The 26,660-nt window shown below is 42.1% G+C and overlaps 1 protein-coding gene and 1 long non-coding RNA gene across 9 annotated transcripts in view; both read right to left on the reverse strand.

Annotated features, from left to right (window-relative positions):
- Positions 1–26,660, reverse strand: part of adgrb3 (adhesion G protein-coupled receptor B3) — a 179,639-nt gene that overhangs the window by 40,818 nt on the left and 112,161 nt on the right. For all 8 annotated transcript variants that reach the window (XM_070542386.1, XM_070542385.1, XM_070542383.1 and 5 more), the window contains one exon: positions 20,804–20,847. In XM_070542386.1, coding sequence (XP_070398487.1) covers positions 20,804–20,847 — 44 coding nt within the window. The remainder of the gene's footprint in view (positions 1–20,803; positions 20,848–26,660) is intronic.
- LOC139062084 (uncharacterized) lies at positions 20,861–26,653 on the reverse strand. The gene is made up of 3 exons (XR_011515673.1): positions 24,209–26,653; positions 23,948–24,136; positions 20,861–23,862 (listed from the first exon to the last, which is right to left on the reverse strand). It is a non-coding gene; the product is annotated as an uncharacterized lncRNA (long non-coding RNA).

The raw sequence follows: 26,660 nt of genomic DNA on the forward strand, positions 1-26,660 counted from the left end.
GTTTGGCGCGGCAGACCAGACTTTTGCCGCGATAAAAGATCGTCTTGGCGAACTCACCACGCTGGGTGATTGGTCTGAGACGAGGAGAGAGGGAGCTAGAACTGAAAATAAACCCAGGATTGATCCACATTCAAGGGGTCGTAAAGGGGGGGCAATGGGCCCCTCTAGAACAGATCTGTGGAGGGCACTGCGACAAGCGGGAGTGCCGTTTGAGGAGATTGATGGATTGCCCACTAATGCATTGATGGAGAAATGCAGCCAAATGGGACTGAAGGTCCATTGTCAGTTCAGACATTGTCCTGAAAAGGACGACAGGATGTCTGTGTCAGAATTGGTTGGAATGTTGCAGAATGTGATCAGGGAGGTGGCGTCGAAGCCTGCTGAACCTTCCGCCCCTCCCAAGGAATCTTCAGAGGAGGAGAGTTCAGATGAGTGTTATCAGGTGGCGGCAGTGAAGCGTAGAAAGAAAAAACAGCACCGAAGGGAACATGATGATGAATAGGATGAAGGTCAAGCTCGGGTTGTTGCCAGTGCCTCAGGATGGTCAGTAAATGATATCAGACCACATGTGGAATTACAGATTTATTGGAAAAAATCAGTACAGACAGTAATGGCATTGGTTGACACTGGGGCGGAGGCCTCTGTAATTCATGGCAATCCTGATAAAATAAAGGGAAACATTGTACCTTTGACTGGACTTGGGGGGCAGATGTTAGTAGGAAAGGGAGTAACTTTGCCCTTAAAAATAGGAAATCAACCTATTAGAAATTACAGTGTAGTAGTGGCTCCTGCAAAGGAATGGATTATTGGAATGGATATATTGGCCGGAATGACTCTTCATCTGAAACATGGTCGATTTTGTTTTGGTATAAACAGAATCCACACCATTTTGGTAGGCAAGGTCAAAATGACACCTTTTCCCATTCCTGAAGCAACACAGGTGGTATCACAAAAACAATACCGGTTGCCTGGGGGTCAGAAAGAAATTACGGACACTATTAAAGAATATCTGGAGGCAGGAGTTTTGAAAACATGCACCACACGGTGGAATAATCCCTTATGGCCAGTGAAGAAATCAGATGGTTCATGGAGAATGACTGTGGATTATAGAGCGCTGAATAAACATACTCCTCCTTTAACGTCTGCGGTTCCGGATGTTATCACGATTGTGGAAAGGGTGCAGCATCACTCTGGTACATGGTATGCGGTGATAGATTTGGCCAATGCTTTCTTTACCATACCTATCCCTGAGGACAAGATGGAACAGTTTGCCTTTACATGGGAAGGAAGACAGTACACCTTCACCAGATTACCACAAGGGTATGTGCATTCACCCACAATCTGTCATAGGATAGTGGCTGAAAATCTGTCGACTTTAAAGATCCCATCAGGCATATTGTTATCACACTACATTGATGACATCATGATTCAGGGAAACACTAAAGAAGAGGTTGAGCAATTGCTCCCACTTCTGATAACACATATGAAGAATCATGGATGGGAGATAAATCCAGCGAAAGTGCAGGGACCTGCACAGTCAGTGAAGTTCTTGGGAATTATCTGGAATAGAGGGGAAAGAGAAATAACAACTAAAGCTAAAGAGAAAATAGCACGGTTCCCAATACCACAGAATAAGACAGATGCTCAGCGGTATATTGGGTTGTTTGGGTTCTGGAGACACCACATACCTCATTTAGGACAGATCTTGCAGCCTCTGTACAGATGCACTCGGAAGAAGGAGCAGTTTGAATGGGGGCCTGATCAACAACAGTCATTTGAACTAGCTAAAGAGGCAATCCAACAAGCTGTTTCTTTGGGGAAGATGTTGTCAGGACCAGTGGAGTTACAGGTTTCTGCAGTAAATGATTATGCTAACTGGAGTTTGTGGCAAAAACAAGATAGGTGCAGAAAACCTTTGGGTTTTTGGTCTAGGAAATTGCCTGATGCAGGACAGAGATATACTCCATTTGAAAAACAGTTGTTGGCATGTTATTGGGCTTTGTTGGAAACAGAAGCCCAAACTGTGGGGCATGAAGTAATGATGAGAACACATATACCCATTCTAACTTGGGTCATGAGCAATCCTACAACTCACCGCATAGGGGTAGCTCAAGAGGCTAGCATCATAAAATGGAAGTGGTATGTTTCTGAGAGAATGAAACCAGGAGAAAAAGGAGTATCAATGCTCCACGAGCAAGTGGCAGACGTTCCAGAAATGGATGAAGTGCCTTTTGAGGTAAAACCAATCCAGGATTCTCCTGTGAAACTGGGGGTAAGATGGAGCGAACTCACCCCAGAGCAGCAGGAGCGAGCCTGGTTCACTGATGGTTCCTGTCAATATGTGGCAGGAACCAGGAAATGGAAGGCTGGGGCATTTAACCCTGGTACACAACAAGTTATGGAACTCACAGGGACAGGAAAGAGTAGCCAATGGGCAGAGTTGAAAGCAGTACACATGGTAATAATGGCAGCTGGGGTGCAGGGAGTAAGTATTTATACTGACTCCTGGTCAGTAGCCCAAGGAATGTTAACTTGGATGCCAACTTGGCATGCTACACAATGGAAGATACATTCAAAAGAGGTTTGGGGAGCTGACCTATGGAAGGACATTTGGGAGAAATGCCAAAATATTCCTGTGTCAGTATTACATGTGGATGCTCATACTAATAACAATGATCCTGAATCCCTGCATAATCAGACTGTAGATAAGATAGTGAGAATTCAGGCTGTAAGACAATCAAGTCCTGGATTAGCCAAATGGGCTCACGTTACTGCTGGACATTGGGGTGTGCAGGGAACATTGAAATGGGCGAGGGACAGAGGAATAGATCTCATCATTGATGATATTAAAACTGCCATAGAAGATTGTGAACATTGTCAGCATACAGGTAAAGAACCGTTGGTACTGGAAAAAGGAGACAAGATAGCTCAGTTAGTAATCAAACGGTGTGTAATGTCCAAAGTTGAAGAGATTACTAAACCTACCACTATCACTCAGAGGGGTGAAACTGGGTTTGAATCATCAGACTTTACTGCGGGGGCAAAAGTGTGGGTGGAGCAGCTCAATGGTCCTCCCAGAGCTGGAGAGATTATTGCACAGGGAAAAGATGCTGTGGTAAGTGTATTGTTCCCCGGAGAGGAAAAATGGATTAATATTCCGATAAACAAATGTTACAGGAGAGAAAATTAATGCTTGTCATTCTATCTGCAGTTTTGTATGTATCCCATAGGCGGGTGTCTGAGTGACGGTGGTTGACTGGGTCCCCTTCCCCTACAAAAGGATTGAACCTTTGTCGAGGCGATGGATGGGCTCCGCGGACCTGGTGGTGTCGGATGTTTGGTCATCGTCCTCCATGTCCTCGCTGTCATCGCACTGAGGGCACATTTCTGTTGGGGGCTCACGGAAGGACAAGTGTTGGAAGAAGGGGTCATGGGCCATCTGGAATTGGTTAGCAGTATGTCCAACCGCACTCAAGGCACATTCACATGCAGAGCAAATGACGCTTGCTACTTGGGAAACCTAACATCTACCGGTAAGATGTACCGGTGCAGAGGATGTCTTAAAATCCGAGGAAGGGTGATCAGCCCAGGGGTGTTGGTTCAAGGATCAACAGTAACCTTTAATTCTGCAGCGTGCATCTGTGCATACCATCAGGGGAATGGTACTTGCATACAAAATGGCACAAATTGGAGTATGAAGGTTGATCGCGATTTCCGGATCAGGAATGGAACTGTAATCACAGGAGGACGAGCCTATTTGTACATATTCTGGGTGCTGCCCGACACAGCTAGAGCTACGCAGACAGCTGTAGCTCCCCTGGTTCACACTTGTCAACAAATGGGACAAATAAGGGTAGCCGAATATGTGCGATGGACTGTGAAATTCCCTCCTATTCCGCCTTGCAACAGGAGGAGGCGAGCATGGTATGACACCGTGCTAGGAGGAACTGGAACTTTGTATGGTCTGGCTAACACAGCAAACAATGAGGTAACACGAACTATGCTGTCCAACACTGGAGAATACACCGCACAAGCTGTCACCAAGACTGCAAGATGGATGCCTTCGACTGTATCTAGTCAGCTAGAAGGAAGTGATGTGTGGAAAAGTGTATTTAAATGGAATCTAAAGCTTTGGAATGAAACTTATGATGCATTGCATAATTTGTCACACATAGGTAATTGGACAGTCTGTTCCTTGCAGACTATTCATGCTGAGACACAGAGAAATAGGTTTCAAATACAGGTAATGAGTAATAACTATCATGCATGGCGAACATTATGGAACATCAGTAGTTCATTATGGCTACAGCTACATGCAGAAATGACGATTTGTAATAAATCTATGTGTACTGGATACTGGGATCAGTATAATATGACATCAGTAATGACTGTGTGTAGATATCAGATACTGCCGGTGATAACCACTAAAGGGTTTTGGTATCTCCATGTTAGTGGAGAGTGGTGGGATGTTAAAACAAATCGAACATATGAAGTAAAACACTGTGATGAGACTGATAAGGGTTTAGCCTGCCCATTGGTAAAAGGACATAGCAATCCATGTTTCACTGATTCAAGGGTCGTACTCTGTGATTGGACGGTCACACCCCCAGAGGAACAGTTTTGGCAGGTGGGTCCTAACACCTTATGCGTGGCTACAATGACCAATTCCCCACAGGTACCTTCAGTTCCCTTTTCAGGTTGTCTCAAGGGTATACATATGTGGGAATGGAATAACGTGACCTATTGGTTGAGTAATTACACTGTATCTAGTCGGCTGACTAAGATACAATGGGAGGTTTTACACTCCCCTTGGACACTCTCACTGGAACGATTCAAATGCGCATTGGATGGTTCCACTGAAGTGGCAAAATTGATTGACTCTCATAGGTCCAACCTTTCCAGGCTTATGGTGTCTACTCTTGTGGCACAAGGGGAAATAAAACATGTTGCTACATTGATTGAACAGGCTTCCGCTCATCATTGGTGGGATATATTTACAGGCATGTCGAGTACCGCTAATAAAGTGCTAATTCCACCTATGATTGCAGCATTAATTATAATCAGCATTCTAACATTGTGTAATCTTATTATTTGTTGGTATGTTATTCGATTAAGAAGAGAAATAAATTGGGTAATAATGCAAAGACTACGATGAAAATTAAAGTGGAACTACAAGGTATGTTATAAATGACGTTGGTTTTGATGGGGAAATGGTGATGGATATGTTACATAAATTAGATGAAAAGTTCAAGAGTGGAATGTAATAAAAATGAACTTGTCATCTGTTGTATAATTGCTTTATACAAGTTATTGATCACTACTGTTTGTCAATCACACTTATCATGAGGATGTAATCAAGGAGAGCCGAACATAATGTGATCATGAGGATGTAATCAAGGTAATCCTGGTGGAGGTGTGCAGCTTTGCACGCACATCAGGGAATGTATAAGGAGCAGAGCAGAGCTCAGAGCTGTTAGAGCTGCTTGTTGGATTCTACCTGACGAGGTTCTTGGATTACATGTGTTATCATGGATTACGTTTTCTAACTGGGGTGTTCAGCTCTCCACCCATAAGCAACGGTAAGAGAAATGTTTTGTTCATGATTGATAACTTGTATGAATGCTGGTTGAATAAAGCCTTGTTGTTCCTCTAATATTCAAGTTGTGTTTCATTGTTTCTGGCGTCGACTTGACAACGATCCTGATTAAATAAATATAAAGTGTAAAAAGAGACTTTGAGTCTTTTAAGGTAATTAAAATAAAATAAAACATTTTATTTTAGAACACTGGTCATGCTCCAAAAATGCAAATTTACAATGTAAACTAAAGTGATTCTAAAACTGTAAACTGAAGCAATCTTTTGACCAAAAGGCAACATTTATTTTTGCTTACCTTGTAAAATATAACAAATCTGTAGTTACCTAACAGTAGCTTTGAAAGTAATACGGTCAAATACTTTTCAAGTATGTGTAGAAACAAGTTACATGAGTAATCCTGAGTACTCATTTATCAACTTAGAAAATAAATATGAGAATATCTCAAATTTCTGAGTATGGAAAAAATTACATTCAAGTGCCCTCTTATCAGCAGATTCAAACATTTATCATCTCAATTTATGGGACCACAAAAGTAAACGGAGTACTGACTCTCCTAACAAAGATCAAAAAAGTGCATCTCAAACCTGTAACATGCCAAATATATGAGTTCTTGGAATCGATTCTGAACCTTTGTGGATCGATTCTGAATCTTTATAAATAAGAATCCCGATTCAGACTTGAATTGATTTTTTTTCAGCACCTCTAATAGATAGATAGATAATGTGAAGAAGTTCAGGAGAGTTGGATGTTAAATTTTCACCACGAAAAGAAAATTTGTATTAAACAAAGGTCAGTTCCCTCTGTAAAGTCAGAGGTACGGAAGAGGATTAGGGCCACTGAAAAAAAAGAAAAAGAAAGGTAAGAGAATTATGACTTTTTTCCTTGAATTCCCTGTCAAACTTCTGAGATTAAAAGTCAGACTTCTGAGATTAAAAGTCAGAATTCTGAGATTAAAAGTCAGAATTCTGAGAAAAATGTAAGAATTCTCTTTCTTTTCTTTTTTTTTTTTTTGACAGTGGCTCTAATCCTCTCCCATACAGAGAAGAAATAAATAAATAAAATGTAGAGCACAAAAAGTCTCAATATTAATTAATTAATAGGTAAATGTAGTTTTAAATTTCGGGACCACTTTAAAATAACTTAAGAATTTAGATCAGAACAAAAATGTGTTATTTCCCATGCGTTCATGTTAATGACTGATTTGACAACTCACATGCAGTTTGTGAATCTGTGCATGAAAAGAAAAATGACTCGTGGGATGGTTTGGGAGAAGAACAGCAGATTCCTCTCAGATGGGTTTTGACTTAGCATTTAGAGAGATGCTGTAAAGTCTGTCACCGGATGACGAATGTAATCACATTTGAAAGCTTCTTCTTTTTCTGTCTGTTTAAATCACCAGAAACGGAGCTCACAGATCTGCTGTTAAACTGGAGGCTTGCTTTAGTTCTGTTTTGCAGTAGCTTGTTGTGGCCTGGTTGGCTCAAATCCAACATTTCCAGATGTTTGTAGAACGTGGAACTACCGCAGCTGCTTTCATGCCTCCAAAAATGAATGATTAACAGGATTTTGCTCCTCAAGATGTTAAGTTATTGTGCGCTTTATAGCGGATCAAATTATATGCAATAACTGCTGGATGCAGTGGACTAAAGATTAGGGTTATGAGTTCATGTTTTCTTTATTTTTGGTAATGTTCCTGTTGGTTTTCAGTTTTTATCTTATTTTAATCTGTTCCCTGGTTCAGATCCATCTCGTTCTCTGCTCTCTCCGTTTACCTGAGCTCGGTTAATTACCTCCACCTGGCTCATGTTAGACCTCCCTCTGCGTAAAATACCTCAACATTTCCTTTGTTTCCCTGGCAGATTGTCATGTCCACCTGCCTTGTTCCTTTTTTCTGACCTTTTTGACTTCAGCTCTAGTGTTTGGAACAGAATCCTGCCTCCCAATTGTTCCTTTTTTCCTTTTTGTTTCAGAGTTTCACAGATTTCTGCATCTGCTGGTCCACAATAGATAACAAACTCATAGATAGTTGAAATGTCTCTCATTTTTGTAGCAAGTTCTTCTGATATTGAGTGTTTGTAATTTTGTCTCTTCTCTTTTTATTTCCATAGATTACAGTCATTTATTTATCAGGTGAAATAAAAGAAAATGTAACTTCCACAAATTCCAGCAAAAAATAAAATAACATAAAAAACACTGAGGGAATGCATTTCAAAATGTAAAAGTACATCTTATGAATAAAAAAAATTGTGTTTCAATTCAAAATGTATCCTTACATGTCTATTCAAACTCCGTTAGGTCTTGTTATATAACCAAAGGGCAGATTTTACAAAGATTATTGATCTGAATGACAGTCAAGCAGCTTTGTTTGCTCTACATTTATTTGAAAGCATCTTACTGAAGAGGAATGTCACATGAGCCTGTTACATCACATGTGAGTCTTGATTCGTGACATTTATAAAGACTAGAACCGATGAACCTAGAGAACAGTTGAAGCAATGATTTCAATCAAAATGTCATCAGGTGTTTCAGTTTTCTCCTTTTCCTTAAATATGAGTTTGTAAATGCATTTTCCAAACCCACAATTTATTTTATTGGAATTTTTTTGTCACTGAGGTGAAGATCTGAATATATTAAACTGCTGCAACAGCAGAAAACACTGAAGATTCAATAGATAGTTTTCGAAATACTTACTGCTTCTTCTGCAGTAAAATGTCTCAACATTTTACAAATTCAATTTTTTTCCCTGGGTATTTAAACCTGAGCTGTCCAAAGGTAATCTATTTTAGGTGTAAATTTATTTTACAAAAATCAATGTTTTAACATGAAATATGTATCGTTAAAAGCTTTATTTCATTTAGCATTTAAAATCCATAATAAATGTATCGACTGCATCTCTTCCAATCATTCCAACATTCTACTTGTAAATATTTTTTCAATGTTTGAAGAAATTCTGGATCTTTGGCAAGATGACGATGATGATGATAATAACAATAATAATAATAATAATAATAATAATAATAATAATAATAATAATAATAATAATAATAATGATAATGATGATAATAATAATAATAATAATAATAATAATAATAATAATAATAACAATAATAATAGTAGTAGTAGTAGTATTATATATCGGGGCAGCAGTAGCTCAGGTGGTAGAGCGGGTTGCCTCATGATTGGAGGGTCATGGGTTCGATTCCAGCTCCCGCCAGGGGTATCCTGCTGTTGTGTCCTTGGGCAAGACACTTCACCCAACTTGCCTGTGTTAGTGGTGGTCAGAGGGGCCGACGGCGCCAAATGGCAGCCTCGCCTCTGTCAGACCTCCCCAGGGCGGCTGTGGCTACAAGTAGCTTACCATTACTGGCAGTGTGTGAATGTGTGTGTGTGTGTGTGAAAGCGTCTTTGGGTGTCTAGAAAAGTGCTATATAAGTTCAATGCATTATTATTATTATTATTAATAAAAATAATAAAAAAGTGAATTACCATGCAAAAATATTGTTCAGGATTTTCCTTAAATGCAAACTATCAGAGTATTTTTTTATTACTTTAACTATTGTCCATCTCTATAATAAAGTATTCTGCTGCACCTTATTTCCCAACTTGTGAAAATTTTCACCCTGCCTTTGTTGTAGGTGGTGTCCTGATTTGGATTTAAACAAACACGTTTGACAGATGGTGCATTGCCCCGTAATTGAGCCCTGACCATGGCTGCGATCGGGCAATGAGAAGAGCCAAATGTTTGAAATAAAAATGATCGCAATCCCATGGAATCAGTGATGCTGTGATTAAAATGACTTGGTGGTAATCAGAAAAAAGAAAACCATGTGGTTTGTGAAAGCCAGAGAATGGAGTTGTCCTAGTTGTGTCCTTGATGTTCTAAAATAGACCAGTTGTCCTCAAATATCACAAGCCAGGACTGAATTCAAAACATTGTCATAATCTGGTTATGTCTAAGTTGCTATTATAGCTGCTATAGTGAATCTACAGAGAAAGCTAGGTTTTGCACAAAAACACGGTCATAGAGCACTCCCCCCTCCCCTCAGGTATGTTACCTGAGACATCTCTACCAGAAAGGGACACTCGAGGAAACGAGATGGAGCTAAACACCAGTCGCAGTTTTCTAGGTCCAAAATGTCTTTTGTTGTCCGTGACTTCAAATGGTGTTTTTCTTTTTAGGACTCAGGTACTTTATCCTAAAGTTGAAGTGGTAGCAGCCGGCTGTTTCTCCTTCTCTGATATTAAGTGGGGAACCTCTTAAACCAATGGTGTTCTGTTACTAAATGCACAAGTGTGTTATGAGTGGAGGACCCAGGGAAGTGCGACGGTGCGATGAGACTGACAACTGGACGTTCCAAGAGTTGCTTTTGATCTGTCCCGTGTTATTTGCAAAGGTCTTTAGAACCACTTTATGAATTTTAATCTCCACCATATATTTATAGCTACACTATGTTGGTTTGTTAAGAAGCATGGAAAAATGTTTTAAGCTAGCTTGTTTTCAAAATTTGCTATAGGAGCTTTAAACCTTGGCACAAACAGGGTGACACATGTTTTTTGTAAAAACAGGACTAAACAAGCATACCAGTTTTCATCACAGGCACAAGTCTACTGGTGAGTCGTTTTCAAAAGTCAAATCAAAGACCCCTGGAGCTCTGTAAGGAGAGTAAGATCATTCCACTACCTAAATATACCAAATTCATTTTCTGTGGTCCAAATAGCAGGCCTATTGGTATACTACCAATTCTAAGCAAGCTATTGGAAAAAATTGTCTTTGAGCAAGTGCAAGATTATTTATCCAGAAATGATTTGATTACCATGTCTCAGCACGCATTCAGATCAGGTCACTCCACCTGTACTGCATTGACTCAAATGGTGGACAGTTGGTTAACCTCAAATGACAACACCATGCTAGTGGGTGCAATACTATTAGATTTCATTGCTGCCTTTGATGTGTTCGACCATGGAATTTAGATTTCCAAACTAATTAGTAATGGTTTTACCTCCTCTGCTATTAAATGGTTTACAAGCTATTTGTCAAGGAGATTTCAAAGAGTTTATTTCAATGGTGCATTATCTGACAGTGAGCCCCTGCAATGGGGTGTTCCTCAAGGAAGCTGTCTAGGGTCTCTGCTATTTTCGATTTTTACTAATGATATGCTGTGTGTACTAACCATTGACATATAAATATTGGACAATGGGTTTCCATAGACTCCAATAACATGTTTTGGAAGATAAATGGGAGGTGGCCACTACCGCCATTTTGACCGTGTCACAGGTTCCGTCAAGCCCAGACAATTCCACAAAAGGGAAGAGAGGTGGAGCTGAGGGTGGGGCTGTAAGGCTGGGATCAACGGACGACACCCGGTCGAACTAGCTACAAGCTAACCTGAAGCTAACCCAAAGCTAACGTGGAGGTGGGAGCTAAGCTAATGGAGGTAGCAACCTAGTTACAACCGGAGTTAACTGTGCACAACACCAGAGCTTCTGAGTCAGAGATACGCCGGGCTGACCGCTGGATAAAACCGGGTGGAACACAGAGGTCTCCCGAGAGCTCCACAAACCGGCAGCCGCACAGCAGACAAGCGCCGCTGCGATCTGAGATGCGCAGAGCTGCCGCTGGGGAGAACCGGGTGGAAAGGTTTCCATCCAGAGCTCCACAAGCCGGCAGCCCGCGCAGCAGTCAGGAGCCGCGATCAGACAGAGATGCGCCGAGCTGCGACAGAGATGCGCCGAGCTGCGGGGAGGGGAGAACCACAAGCCGTCTGACAGCCCGCACAGGCAGACAGAAGCCGTGATCAAAAAGAGATGCGCCGAACTGCGGGGCGGGGAGAACCACAAGCCGGCAGCCCGCACAGCAGACAGGAGCCACGATCAGACAGATGCGCCGAGCTGCGGGGATGGGAGAACCACAAGCCGGCAGCCCGCGCAGCAGGCAGAAGCTGCGATCAGACAGAGATGCGCCGAGCTGCGGGGAGGGGAGAACCACAAGCCGGCAGCCCGCGCAGCAGCCCTTGCAGCAGGCAGAAGCTGCGATCAGACAGAGATGCGCTGAGCTGCGGGGAGGGTGAACCACAAGCCGGCAGCCCACGCAGCAGCCCGTGCAGCAGGCAGAAGCCGCGATCAGACAGAGATGCGCCGAGCTGCGGGGAGGGGAGAACCGGGTGGAAAACAGAGGTCTCCCGAGAGCTCCACAAGCCGATAGTCGGAACCCAGCTCCACCAACATGTTATATTTCAACCCATTTTCTAAAGTGCAGCATTATGTTAAATGCACTGGGTTTTACCCTATTACATTTAAATTTCATGTTAAACAGTACATGTTCAAATCTAAGCTCAGCTCAGCAGTGACCTAAAATATATGAATATAATTTTACTTCCAGAAAAAAATTAAGTGGAGACTCCTTGGACGCTCTATTAGTGCAATTAATGCCACATCAAGTCATTTTGACCAACAATTGCACAAATAATATCCAAAAAAGAATACACAAACACAGAGACTCAAAATCCCAGAACAGTTTCCAAGCCAGACCGAGGCTCTACTGAGGCCTTTCCACAGAGCTAGCTCTGCGATCACGTGGGTGATGCTCATTAATTATACAGAATTTTAGGCTTTTAATACACGTAAACAGAAGAGTGAGAAAAAAATTCACCCCCTCAGAGTTGTCATGAGTGTAAACTAGATCATTTAAACCAAAAACATGTTTTGGCACCAGGCTGTAAACATGTTTATTTCTGCTGTGAAATTGATATTTTTAACATGGGAGTCAATGAGGATCTGCTCGCTTCTGACACCAGCCCCCCAGCGGATGAGAGTGGAACTGCAATTTTTGGTACTTCCGGGATTGTTTCAATGTTTGAGCCGCATTGTGGGGGCCTGGTACTAACAAAGGCTAAACTGACAATGTTAGCTGATGACTCAACCATATATTATGCTGTTCCCACATGCTTTGAGCTTCAATAAATTCTGTCCATTGAAATGGACAGAGTACTGGATTGCTGGAAATGAATTAGTTTTAAATATTTCAAAAAACATTGAGCATGATATTTAGTTCAAGGTACAGATTATTGGCTAATCCCATATTGAATTTACAGGTGAATGGTCAGAATATACATCAAGTTAAAAAGGTAAAATTACTTGGACTTTGGCTTGATTGCTCCCTGACATGGTCTGACCACATCAACACTGTCGTATTTAAGATGGGTAGAGCTGTTGCCATAACACGCAAGTCTTCCCCATTTCTCAGCTCACATATGCTTAGTCGTCTTGTTTGTACACTTGTTCTATGTCATTTGGATTACTGTTCAGCCGTATGGTCAGCCGTATCCAGTAGTCTTTTTATGCAAGCTACCATTCCTAAGGGAGCTCTTATCCATGTGGAAGATTTTGTTTTATATCATTTAAATCCAGACCAATATGAATCCGAGATTGAAATTCCGGACTTTTTCAGACAACAGTCTTTGGAACTGAATTCTTGAACCATTGAGGAACTACAATACAAAGGCACTAAAGTAATTGATGTCGTTCCAGTAGATGAAGCGCTTAGGGAACTGGCATCTCCCCAAAAACCGCCGGTTCAATCTCTGGTTTACGCTTGGTCCACGGCTGACAGGCTTCTAGTCAGTGCAATAGAGCTCCGGACCCCACGTGACTCTCAGTTAGTGAACGCCATTTTGGCATTCAAAAAAGGTAAACAAACACGGATGTAACCATGAACATGAACGGGATCCGCTTGGATTTTACTTCGTCGGAGTTTACTTCACACGTTAAAACAGAAGAAATCGTTTTATATAGTCAGAAATTAAATAGACTAAACATCTCCGACCCTTACCGTGCCCCTGGGATACTTTTTAAAAATGCCAGAAGCTGTCGGAGCGGACTTCTTACAGGCACAACACCGGACCTGGCCAGGGAACCCCTTGGGATTCCCCCGGCCGGAGGAGCTGGGGAGAGGTCTGGGACTCTCGACTCTACTGCCCACCGGACCTGACCGGGGAACCCCTTGGGATTTACCCGGAGGAGCTGGCTCCGGCGGCTGGGGAGAGGGAAGTCACGCTACTGCCCCCGCAACCCGACTCCGGATACGCGGATGAAAATGGATGGATGGACGGACAAATAACAGATTTACACGTAAGTAGTCTCGGTGAGACAGATAATAGCAATCCAAAGTGCTTTTTATGTGTGATCTGACAATTGATCAACCATTGCTTAAAAATTAAATACAGCTTAGCCGGTTAATTGCTGTGATCATAAAACACGTAAACGGCAGCACGCAGAACTCACGAGGCAACGTTTTACGTGATGTTTACTTGTTATGAGTAATAAGACAGAAAAAGCCACGCCAAGATAAGTTTAGGAAGCCCACTAAGAATCATAATAAAAGCATTTAAAATAAATATCATACACAGTTGAGGAAACGTTGGTTTAAGTACCTGATATGAAGCGGTCGCTGCATAAGTGAAAACCTTTACTCTCGGGGTCCCACAGTTTCATTTTAGCACGGTCACTAGCGCGTTTTATTATAATGATCTAACGTTTGTGGCGCTCCGGATCTTGGGGAATCCTGTAGATGGCTCATTCCTTATGTCGTCCGCGTCTGTTCTGCATCCTGGGGCACAACAGGAATCTACCATATCTCCCGTTTGATTGAGTTTTCTGACAATAACAAATAGTCCAGCTGCCGGCTTCTGCATGCCAATATGGCGCTGTTTCGATTTGAACTGTTGCATGCCGGGAGAAGTGACGTCAACTCCCGGAGCTCTATAGTACTGGGCTACATCCTAGTCTTTGTCATCACTTGCCTTTACTTGAAAAGGATCAATGGTCTACAAGGACAACTTGACAAATGTACCAAACACATCACTCAACTAAGGAGATGTAGAAACCGTAGCCAGCTTCACACAATCCCACCATTAGTTACCTTAGAAGAGGAGACAGAATTAAATGATAATGATACAGACGAGACCAGCGCTCCGGAAGTGTTGGAATTGATTTACTGATCACCTAGTTAGTTCATGCGTAGTCACACACTAGAAAATAGGAATTTTAATAGTAGCCAGACCCTCACATCTAGCTTGATCTGGTAAGCCCTTTTAGGAGACTTAAGTTACCCACACTTATTCCCAAAATGAACCTCGCACATATAGAAGAAGCTCGTTAGTTATCCTTTTGTTTTTCTTCTCTGTATTAGATTAGAAGGGCACAAAAGCAGCCAAGGAAATGTATTCACTGTACCTAGGCAACATGCTGCCCAGAGGTACGACTTCCATACGAAGTGCTTCAACCAGGTTGCTGTCCAAGTGTGTTCATCTCCTCAGGAGGACACCCAGGTAGGAGCCCATGCTGGAAAGGAGTATTTTTGTTGTTTCATTGAGGACGAGGGCAAGGGCGTCAGTTTGTTTTCAGAATTGCTGGGGACAATAACCATACACTTGAGTGGGGTTTAAAAATTGCTGGGGACAATATAGGCTAGCACGGGGTCGGCGGCTTTGTAGCCGCATGCGGCTCTTCCATCCATCTGATGCGGCTCTCTGTGCTTGTAAAATAATGAATGGATATTTAAATAAAATGCTTTATATTTTACTGCATTAATTTTACATCTGTAAGCTAATTCTAAATGTAAAGATTGTCTGCGTAAACCTGAACAGGTCCAACCCGGTCTTACTGTGAGACCGGGTTGACGGGTCACGCTTGTGCGTAATCATATGCGCTTCCTGAGCTGGAGGATGTCAGATTCTGGGATTCTCCTCAGACGGCTCCTGGATGCGTTGCCACATTGGAGACAGGAACAAGCACTATTCAGCCAAAGTTTCATAATCAGGGAACATTTTTTAAGTGACAAGTCTCTGAGAGACCGGGTTTGGAAAACACTCGCTTCAGTGGGAGGAACCTTCCACATGCGCTCTGGTTCTGAGAGCCTGGATTTGTATTCTGAACAGTCTAAACATGTTTTAAAAAGAAACGTATGACAAAAGTGGCACCTGCTCAGTAAAACCACCAACAGGGTGAAAAATATCAAAATATTATAGGCAGAGACGGGCTACAACTTCTGGATCCACTTTATATAAATCGTTTTATTGATTATCTTCTTATGAAAGATGACTTTGACGTACACGAGCGACGGGGGATGTTGTCTGTGCCTAAAATAATTTGATGTTATTCATCTTGTTAGTTTAATTTCCATAATAGCGGAGCAGGTGCGAATTTTAGACACGTCACGCATGTCTCCGTTTTAAACATGTTTAAATTGTTCAGAATACAAGTCCAGGCTCTGTCTCGTTAGATTGGTATAACTAAAGTTTGTACTGAATGAAACTTTACATTAAACCATGTTGAAAAGAAAAGGATCCGATTAAATCATTTCCCCTCATTTACAGTCACGACGTACAGCGCAGTGCGCGTGGCTCTGGGGTTAATCAAGTTTAATTGTTTCTCTTTGCAACAATCTTCACAAGAAGACAAAACAGTTAAATGGCAGGTTACAGATATTTATATTAGACTTTTATTTTGACGGATAAACTCAAGGATGTTGGTTGTTTTGAAAGAATTACCCCGACGCACACTGATGCGCATGGATGAGCTGACATTTTAATACGCACATCGCAGAGGTAACTTGATTCCCATCAGAACATCAGAGCTTTATACTGGACACTGTGTTCAGCGCGGCTCGGAGCGCCCACGGTGGACAGTGGGCTGAAGATCTGTAGAGGGGTTCGCAGCGCAGCGCAGAACCACGGTGCATGCGATAAGATTTCCTCCCACTGAAGCGGTCTAGAAACCCGGTCTCTCTGAGGGATGTGTCACTTGGAAAAATGTTCTTTTTATGAAATTATGAAACTTTGGCTGAATAGCGCTTGTTCCCGTCTCTAATATGGACACGCATGACGCATCCAGTCTGAGGCAGAATAGCAGCTCAGAAAGCACCTGTAGAGACATTTGATCACGCACAAAGTTCATGTGGAGCAGAAGCGGTCGGGCCACGGCAGGTGAAATGTTCCTACATGAAGTGAAACGGTTTAATTGTAACATTAATATGTTACTGGACATGCTGGTCTGGTTGGTTAGACCAGTGTTTGAAGTGGAAAACACACACACACACACACACACACACACACACACACACACACACACACACACAAATTAAAATAATGCTGATATCGTGGACTAGAAGACAGGTGATGGTTTACGTATTTAAATGATGATCAGGCTGATGTAAAATGTAATCTCCATCCACATCCAGACAGAATTATCCTCTATTCGTTCTCTATTTGCTCTGCTCTTGTCTGGGCTGATCAGCTGATGGTGCGTGCGGCGCGCCTAACGGCTGTGGTGCACATTTTACGCATTTGGAGAGGTGGGCTGGATGCTTTGCTTTTACTGGAAGATGGTCCACTTAATGCACGGGTGTAGACTACATATTAATGACAAATGAATGAAAATTAAATTGGGAGTTTTTACTTCATATTTTAGAAATAAAAATGACGGGGTATAACATTTATGACGTCTTTTTAAATGAAATTTTCTAGCGCGACCTGCCTGCTTCACTTAAGTCACTGCTTATTAAGGTCCGTCCAAAATTACCGTGGCCCACCCAAAAATGTAAACCTGGCGCCGCGCCTGTTATAAACCTCTGCAAATGGTTGTTCTTCACTTTATCAAACTCAGACTTTGTACAGCTAATGTCAAGATGTAAAATTATGAATTCAGTCGAGCTCTTCCGTCCCTCTCCTGCTGTCCTTGAAACCCGACATCAGCTGTCAGAAGAGGGAGGTGAAGAAGGAGATGAGGCAAACAGAGTGAGTGTGACGTAAAGAAACCAGACTGGTGTGGAGGTGAGCAAAACAGCTGGAAAAGTGTGGGTGTTGAATCCCCCACGGGTGCGACGCCCATGCGAGCGACCGGTACCGGCTGCTGTCACCTGTTGTGAGCAGCTCTCTGCTGTCTGAGGCTAGGCCCCGCCCACAGCGCCGCGGCTGCTGCGGTGTTTTCTTTACTGTGGGAAACGGGTAATAATGGCTCTTTGATGGGAACAGGTTGCCGACCCCTGGTATAAGATCTGAGCAGGTAAAACAAAAATCCTCATCAGCAGGCTTTTTTGAAAGTGGGGGGGACACAGCTGCCAATCACAAATTTTGCCGGGGACATGTCCCCGGCGTCCCCAGTTAAAATGACGCCTATGGACGAGGGTGTTGCAGGAGTGTTATACCTTACCATATCCTACTAACGGTAGAAACCTGATCTCCTACAAATGTGGACTATCATCGTTTTGGAAATATTCCCCATCTTTCATCTGGAAATATCTCCAACGGGGGGAATATGTTGCGGAAATCCACATTTTATATCCTCAGGTTAACTTTGTATGGATTTACACGGAAAAGAACAATAACATTGTCACACAAAGGGTTATTTCACATTCAGCAGAAGGAAATAAAAAGGGGAATTTGAAACTGGCCCGCAGTTGAGCATTCTGGTTAACTCCTACACTTTTCTCCCAGGAACGTAAATTTTACCAAGTGACTTGTTAAGCCGGACATTATCAGGGCTTGGTCTGTCTTACCTCAACCTGCCAATTACTGACTCTCCCCCCCAGGCCGGGTGCTCGTAAAAATTCTTAAGGCTCATTCTGGAAGACTCCAGGATCTCGCTTTTATCAAAATCCTGGTATTTTTCTGTTTATCTATAATCAAAGAAGGTGTTTAGGTTGTTCACCCTTAAAATAGAAATCAAGGTGCTCTAAGTCAAAATCTTATCAGCCACAGACCTAAACTGTTTTTTTTGTTTCTTTCTTTTATGTTAAACCTCTGTCATTTGGTGTTTCTCCAGTTAAAACTCAGGCTAATGGTAAAACTGTTCAGTTTTAAGACAGGAATTTTATTCTTTTCCATTTAAAGTAATACTTTAATGCTAAAGTAATACTTTTGAGGCTTTATATGAATAACTGTGTTGAATTGTGATCATGTATTTTCCATCTTGGAGAAGGTAGAGTTTATTTGGAAGAGCCACAGTGCCCTCCAGTGGTTTTTGAGTAAGATACAGGTGGGCGTGCCTCGTGGCAGCAGTTTAAGAACAAAGGACGCCTTAAGCTCATTTCCCTGCGGGCTGTCTTCCAGCAAGCCCAGCAGAACCCGGCGCTTTAAAGTAATTAGCTCTCAAAAGTTACGGTAAAAACTTGGAAGCAACTTCGTTGTTTTGTTTTGTCTTCCTACGTGAAACTGGAAGTTTTCGTTTTCATCAAGTTTTCATATTAAAAGTAAAAGCAATTTGGAACACAGTATGATGATTCTGCTTGGTTTTGGAATAATTTGCGCCTGCGATCTGAATTCCACGTTTTGAGGCCGCAGAGGTGAAGGAACCAAAAAGTCAAGCCACTATCGAGGATTACCACATCCTCTCCTTTAAAGACCAACATTGACCGAACAGGGAGCCAGTAACATTTAATCCAAACAGGCCACGAGCCAGGAACCTAAGCCGGTTTGAGCCAGTGGCCACCCTCCCGGCGACGGAAAGCAGGTCTGTGAATCATTTTCATCTGGCTGACTTTTCCTGCTAAGCCCGATTAGTGAATTCAGACTTAAACTTTTATGGCTTGTTATTTTCGATCAAAATTCTCGTTTATCTCTCAAGATTTATCTTCTTTCTCTGCTGCACACGAATCCTTATTCACACACACACACACACACACACACACACACACACACACACACACACACACACACACACACACACACACACACACACACACACACACACACACACACACACACTCCTGTATTCCTATACCCATAGGAACACACACACACACACACGCGCTCACTTGTTCTCCTTAGTGAAGTTATTCCTAGTATTTTCTATAATCCTGGTGTCACCAAATTTCCACTTTCATTACGGATCAGTTATTTCCTATCACTGCCATAAAGCTTTGGGTTAACAATTTTCTTAATTCCATGCATGAAACTATAAGCTGTGTTTGGTCCTTTTGTCAATGTATTAACTGATTTTGTAATAAATTCACAAAACGTAAATAACGCCCGATCATTGTCTAGCAATTCTTGGGAATAATTGGCGCATTCTGTCAAGAATTCATCCTTTGGATTAAAATGTGTTGTTAACTTTGAGACTGAAGATAAACATTAAATCCAGTGTCCCAGTTCACACAGACAAAACTGGGTGGTGCCCCGAGTTATTTAATATAAAATTATAAACAATGAAGACAAGCTAAGTCCCCACCACATTTGATAAATATAGATGTAAATTCATATTTATCGCTACATATTTGGTCGGTACATATTTGATGCCCAAAAATGCTGTAATTCTAATATTAACAGGCCATAAATTAAGAGTTTTATCAAAATAAGCCATTCATAATGATTTGTTAACTGAAAATAAATGATTTGTTGCTGATTAACACAAATACTAATTAGCTCAAATCAATATGTGGTTTTTAAAGAAGTAATTCAAGGGGAATATTTAATAACCAAAAGTATTATGTTCTGGTATTGTGAAAATAAACACCAAACTCCACGTGTTAATAGAGCCTAAACAATAATCAATTAACCACTTGTAAGCAAGAATATATTCTCCATTCTAAAGTCAGATTTTGCTCATACCTACTTACTAGTAGTTTAGTATAAATTAACCACTTAAAGGCAAGAATATGTTACTCTGTGAGGGTGGGGGTGGGGTGGTTGCACACGTTCCGCTGCTGTTTCTTTCCATAGTTTCTCACCAGTATCAGCTGATGGAGGGCTCTAGTTTCGCTGCGCCGCTCGTGTCATCGGACACGGTAGGGTCGGGGAGGGGGGCGGGGAATGACGCTTAGCCTGGCGGGTGGGCAAGCAAAGCCTGGTGGGCTGCCAGGCTTATAAAGCGCTTGGGGAAACCCTGGAATTCACATTGCCATAGACACATTTATTTTCTATTTGAAAATGAATAAAAGGGATTTTGATTTTTCAATGGTGATGGTATGACTCAACCGTGACTCATATTTGAGTCTTGATGAAATCAGAGCAGCATTTGCTGCACAGAAACTGCAGCTTCACCAGATTACACAGAGAACTCACAAATGTTTCCACAAACTCTAAAAATCAAAATTCTACATCGGTTTAATTTAAAGTGATCCTTAGGATGGACGTGACCCACATGTATGTATTGTTTTATTCCCTCTTGTTAATGGAGTATAATGGGTTATAATTTTAAAGCATGCCCACTTACATTATGTTGCTGTCCCAAAGTGCACAGTTTGGGTTCATTGTTCCCTGAAATGCGAGAAAAGCAAAGTTTGATCAACTTATCCATTTTATTATCAGTTAATTAGATTTTGTACCATTTGATTATTTCAAAATGGGGTTGCATGGATGAAACTAGCAGATTTATACATTTTTATCTCTGATGTGGAAAGAATTCTGATTAATGAAATTATAATTATTAATGGGAGGAAAACACACTTAAAAATTCAACGAGAAAATCAGTGACATCAGTTTTGAACATAGCCAGACTCCTATGACTGAAAACAGGTTATTAATTGAGAGCGAGATGAAGAAACCACCCTTCGTCACAATTTTTGACAGGTCTGTTGTTCTTTGACCTTTATGACCTTTCCCTCAAACCACCTTACGTCAAACTTGACAGGTGTATTGTTTTATGACCGTTTGTGATATGACCTTTAATGACCCCATATGTCAAGAAATGAATTGATGACTGTTGTATAATGATGCATGAAGTTATTGATTGTACTCCCCTTTTGTCAAGATGTATATTGATGATCTGCTTCAGTCAGTACCACTTTACGTCAAGTTAGGATTGATAACTTTTTTGTGATAGGATACCTCACCCCACAGTTCCCACAGCCCCTCCCTTTCATACGTATAATACCCCACATCACTCCCTCCAACCCTGCTTGCCTCTTTAAAAGCTCGGACCCATTTCAGCGGACAGACTGAGAACGTATCAGAATGGTGAAAGGCTGAAGAAATACCTTTAAGAAAATGGTGAAGCAAGAGGAGATGGATAAAGTGTCTACAACCGATGCTTCAACCTCTACCCGAGAGGAGAAGGAGGTGAAAGAGTAGAGCGTGGACACGCCGTCACCGCTATCACATACCTTGCTCTGTGAAAAATCCATAGAGATCCATCAGCTGCCTGCAGGGGGAGGTGCTCCCCGAAAATCTACATTCTACATGTTTCAAGTTCGGCTTCCTCCTTTAGGCGGTAAAGAGTCCTTGGAGCAAATATGGCCGCTGGAACCTTATGGCTATACCGGTAGTTTTGTGTACCGGTTCAGCTATGACACTAAGGAGCTGTGTCTAATCCATGATGTGGCTGAGGATGAGCCTCTCAAGCAATATTTATCACATTCAGTGGTTCTCTCCTACAACGACTGGGCAGTACTCAACCTCACAGTTCCACGCAGGTTGTACAAAGATGATCGTGAGAGACCTCGTCCGGCTGTAAAACGCAACAGGCCGCAAGCTCTTCCAGCGTTGGATGAAATCCAGAACGCCGTGATAGCTTTCAGCGCTTCATGGGAGGGGCTGGAGGATGCGGATGGGCAGTGGATTTTCAAGGCCTCGGTCCGGGAGAGAGGATCTGAGCTCTTTTTTGTGCTGGAAAATGTGCATGCTGAATGCAGTATTTACCGCCTTTCACAGGTTGTACCTTTCGAGGCCTGGTGTGAGAAAATAGATGAAGTGGGGGATCGTATCACTTCACTTTTTCGTACCAGCCGCTGTTGGAAAGACATTCTGAGTGCGAAAAAAGCTGGAATTCTAAGCCCCGCCTCAGGACAACAAAAATGCTCGACATCCAGAGCACCGGTGAGGAGCCTCTACGTCTGCCTGACTGGGTGTTTTCAGAAGACATGGTGGACCGAGTGAAGATGGCGCTTCTTCACTTGGTCAACATGGCGATCAAAGCTCTCCTACCTACAATCTGTCACGGATACAAGATCGATCACCCCAGTCAGTGGCAACATGAATGTCTTTACGTAGCTGAAAATGAATTATTTTGTGATTTTCACTTTTCTGACATTATCAGCAGAATTTTAACACCTAAGCTGATTCTGGCTCTTCAAAGTTTTCTCAGTCTGCATGGCTTCCAGCTGGGCGCTGAGATCCTGTTCACCATGGCTATGATGCAGCTGCACGGATTCAGGGCTGTGATGCCCTTTCACAAAGACGTTTATCTGGTGTACGATCGCCTGACCAAAGCTGACCTGGATGCACTGGCTGCAGTGGTGGAGTGAACTGTGAGGGGCATGTTGTCTCTTCGGCAACTTGTTTTTTTTTATTAAAAACATTTCTAGTAGTTAACCATTAGATTTTATTCATTATATCTGACTAGGCATCACGGCTGTTTGTTACAGTGCAATTAGATTTTATATTTGACTAGACCGTACAGTTATTTTTTACAGTGTGATTAGATTTTATTCATTATATTTGATTAGACCGCACGGTTGTTTTTTACAGTGCGATTAGATTTTATTCATTATATTTGATTAGACCGCACGGTTGTTTTTTACAGTGTGAATAGATTTAATTCCTTATATCTGACTAGATTGTATGGCTGTTTTTACAGTGTGAATAGATTTTATTCCTTATATCTGACTAGCTTTATTGTCACATGTGTACAATTTATGAAATAAAAAGAAATAATGAGAATGAATATGCATCATTTTTTCAAGCATCCGTCAGAGATGGAGGAGGTAATGAAAAAGGTTTATTTTTCACCAGAACATCAGGGTAGTTATGGAGGTGTAGAAAGGTTTAGAACCGGTTTACAATGAGAGATTGGGAAGAAGGTTTCATCGGATAAGGCTCGCGATTTTCTCTCAGAACAGGATGCTTACACACTCCACAAACCAGAAAGAGTTTGTTTTCCGAGAAATAAGGTTTTTGTCTCAGGGCCACTAAAGCAGTTTCAAGCTGACTTATGTGACATGCAGGCCTTGTCAAAATAAAACGACGGTTTCAATTACCTATTAACCGTCATAGATGTATTTTCAAAGAAAGCCTATGTACGAGTCTTGAAAAACAAATCGGGGAACGATGTTACAGAAGGTTTTGCTTCAGTTTTGAAAGACAGTAGTACCCCTAAAAAACTGCAGACGGATGCTGGTAAAGAATTTTTTAATAAGAAATGTGATGCCTTCATGAAGAAACATGGCCTTGTGCACTTTGCCACAGCCAGCAGTGTAAAGGCCAGCGTTGTGGAGGCCATTTTCATTCTGTTAGTCCTTTGCAGCCGAGTCAGCCGTTGCTTCCTCCGACGTATTTCTGTATGGAGAAACAGAGAGAGAGTATAAAGGAATCATCATCTTTTAATAAAAACTTTATTAAACACTTTATTCTGATTACTTACTAGGTCTCTGTGTATCAGCGGCAGTAGGGCACAGAACAGAGTCTTCATTGCTGCTCACCGGTGGCTGTTCTGGCTGTGACGCCGCCCCCTCGTCACAGCCGTGTTGAGATGTGGGTGGGATAAAGTCCTGACTTGCGGCGTATTGCTGCAAGGGACGTTCCTGATCGTCTGTGTTCCCTCCCTGTCCTTCTGGAGAAATAAGATATTTCTCAGCTGAAAGGGATTTATCACATTATTAAATTCCGTATAAAAATCACTTACTGAGTTCGTTCAAAGCTCTGTCGAGTTGACTAAATGCATCTTGTGGGGTTGGTGGCGGTAGTGGTGGTGTCTTGCGTTCTAATTGAGAAAGAGGTAACTCGCCATCCCATTCACCCTCGGACGATAAAACAATTGCGGCTAAAAATAGACGTGAAGTCAGTAGATTGATAAAACATTGGAAAGTAGAGTTTGAGTAAATTCTTCCACTTACCTGACATCACGGTGTGTTTCTGAGAATGAGATCCGAGACGGTTTTTCCCATTACAGTTATACAGTCTTTTTAAAACAAAATCTTGAATGGAAATGGTGCGATTGGTCGAGGGTGAAGTTTAAAACACTTTATAAAACATCACTATGGAATCTAATACTATTATCTGTGTCTGTCAGTGTGTCCGTGATGTTAGCATTACAGGTTTCTGCTAAGTCATTTGATGTGTGTGTGTGTGTGTGTGTGTGTGTGTGTGTGTGTGTGTGTGTGTGTGTGTGTGTGTGTGTGTGTCAATTAGTCTATTTTCCATTGGCTCTTCTTCAAAGCCCATAAGTGACTTTACCACGGCCCTAAATGTGCCTTGATCGCCAAGCATATAACGGATTATTGGCTGTGTCCCTGTAACTTGCTCCTTAATGTGTTTTCTCATCATAACATAATTCAAATGTAGTTCTCAGCAGACTAGCTTGTGGTTTTTTCAGATTAAAACTAATTTCTCTTCTTTCCTTGATATGGGCTAGATGCAGTTTGATAAGTGGGAGATGAAAAGCCAGCCCGCCCGCCAGCCAGGAAGAGACAGAAAGAATGGGGTGGGGTATGAGTCAGTCTTTCAGGGTGGCTCACTTGTTTATGAAAGCAAAGATGGTCAGCAGGAAGAGAAAATAAGAATGAAGAGACAGAAAGGAGTGGGTGATGAGGGGAGGCACTGTAAAATCTGTTTGCTGAATGGATATAAATGATCAACCAGCCTTAAAAGTGGAACTTCTTTCTTTCATTGTAAACTGATACCCCCAGCATTTACTGGCAGAGCTTTGTCAGATGACTCACTACGTTTACATGCAGCATATCTGGGTTATGATCGGGTTAAGGTCGGTATTCGGGTTTCTGAGTTGATCAGAATAACCCGTTTACAAGCATAAATAGAAAGAGTTACCCCTAACTTGCATAACCCGATTTAAATGCGGACGTTGGGGTAGCGTCAGGACGTGTGGACTACGTCCAGACGCAATATGCGTCATTTCCGGTTCTTCTTGTTCCAGTATCCGTGAAAACAACAACATGTTTCCCAGTTCGGAAGAGATAGCGACCGCGCTTGTTTGTGCTTTAGTTTCCTCGTCACTCCAAAAGTGTGGTGCTGTGCCGCGACTCGCCATGTTGCTCCCAACTTGTTGTTTACTTCCGGTGTTCTGGCACATACAAGACGTCTCACTACTCAAAAGACCAAGATTCCTTGTGAACAGAGCGTGTGCAGAACACACGCTTTGATGGGGATATCCCGATATGTGTTTACACGACCAAACATTCGGGTTAGAAAAGGGTTACCCCAGGTGTAGTAACCGGGTTTTTAAAAACCCGGTTATGAGCATATCGGGGTTTTTGGCGGTGTTTACATGGCCGTGCGGAACCAGGTTATAGTGAATATTTGGGTTTTAAAAGGGTTACTGGCTGCATGTAAATGCACTGACTGTTTGCTGCCTTCATTTACAAGTGGAAGCCATCATTGGTTGATGGGGGATGGCTGAGCTTTGTCTACTGATGCCTTCATTTACATGCGAAGCCAACCTAAATGGAACGTGGTTGGTTGATGTCTTGAATCTGGTGAACTGAGCCTGTACACCCAAATACTTCCTGACACTGCTTAGAAAGAGAATGAGCTGTTAGTTGCTTGGCAACAACCCCCACCACTGATTCCCATGTATTGGATGCATTTACAGAACAAAGGTAAGTGAAATGATTGGGAGCCAAGTGTGTGTGTGTGTGTGTGTGTGTGTGTGTGTGTGTGTGCGTGCGTGCGTGCGTGCGTGCGTGCGTGTGCGTGTGCGTGTGTGTGTGTGTGTGTGTGTGTGTGTGTGCAGGGTTGGAGGGTCTCACGGATGAAAGGGAGGGGCTGTGGGAACTGTGGAGTGAGGTATCCTAACACAAAAGAGTTATCAATCCTAACTTGACATAAAGTGATACTGACTGAATACATAAAAGCAGATCATCAATATACATCTTGACAGAAGGAGACTACAATCAATAACTTCATGCATCATTACACAACAGTCATCAATTCATTTCTTGACATATGGGGTCATTAAAGGTCATATCACAAAAGGTCATAAAACAATACACCTGTCAAGTTTGACGTAAGGTGGTTTGGGGGAAAGGTCATGAAGGTCAAAGAACAACAGACCTGTCAAAATTTGTGACGAAGGGTGGTTTCTTCATCTCTCATTTGAGGTTTAAAATAACTGATGCTTA

The sequence above is a fragment of the Nothobranchius furzeri genome, chromosome 12 (assembly GCF_043380555.1).
Source record: "Nothobranchius furzeri strain GRZ-AD chromosome 12, NfurGRZ-RIMD1, whole genome shotgun sequence".
Classification (NCBI taxonomy): Eukaryota; Metazoa; Chordata; class Actinopteri; order Cyprinodontiformes; family Nothobranchiidae; genus Nothobranchius; species Nothobranchius furzeri.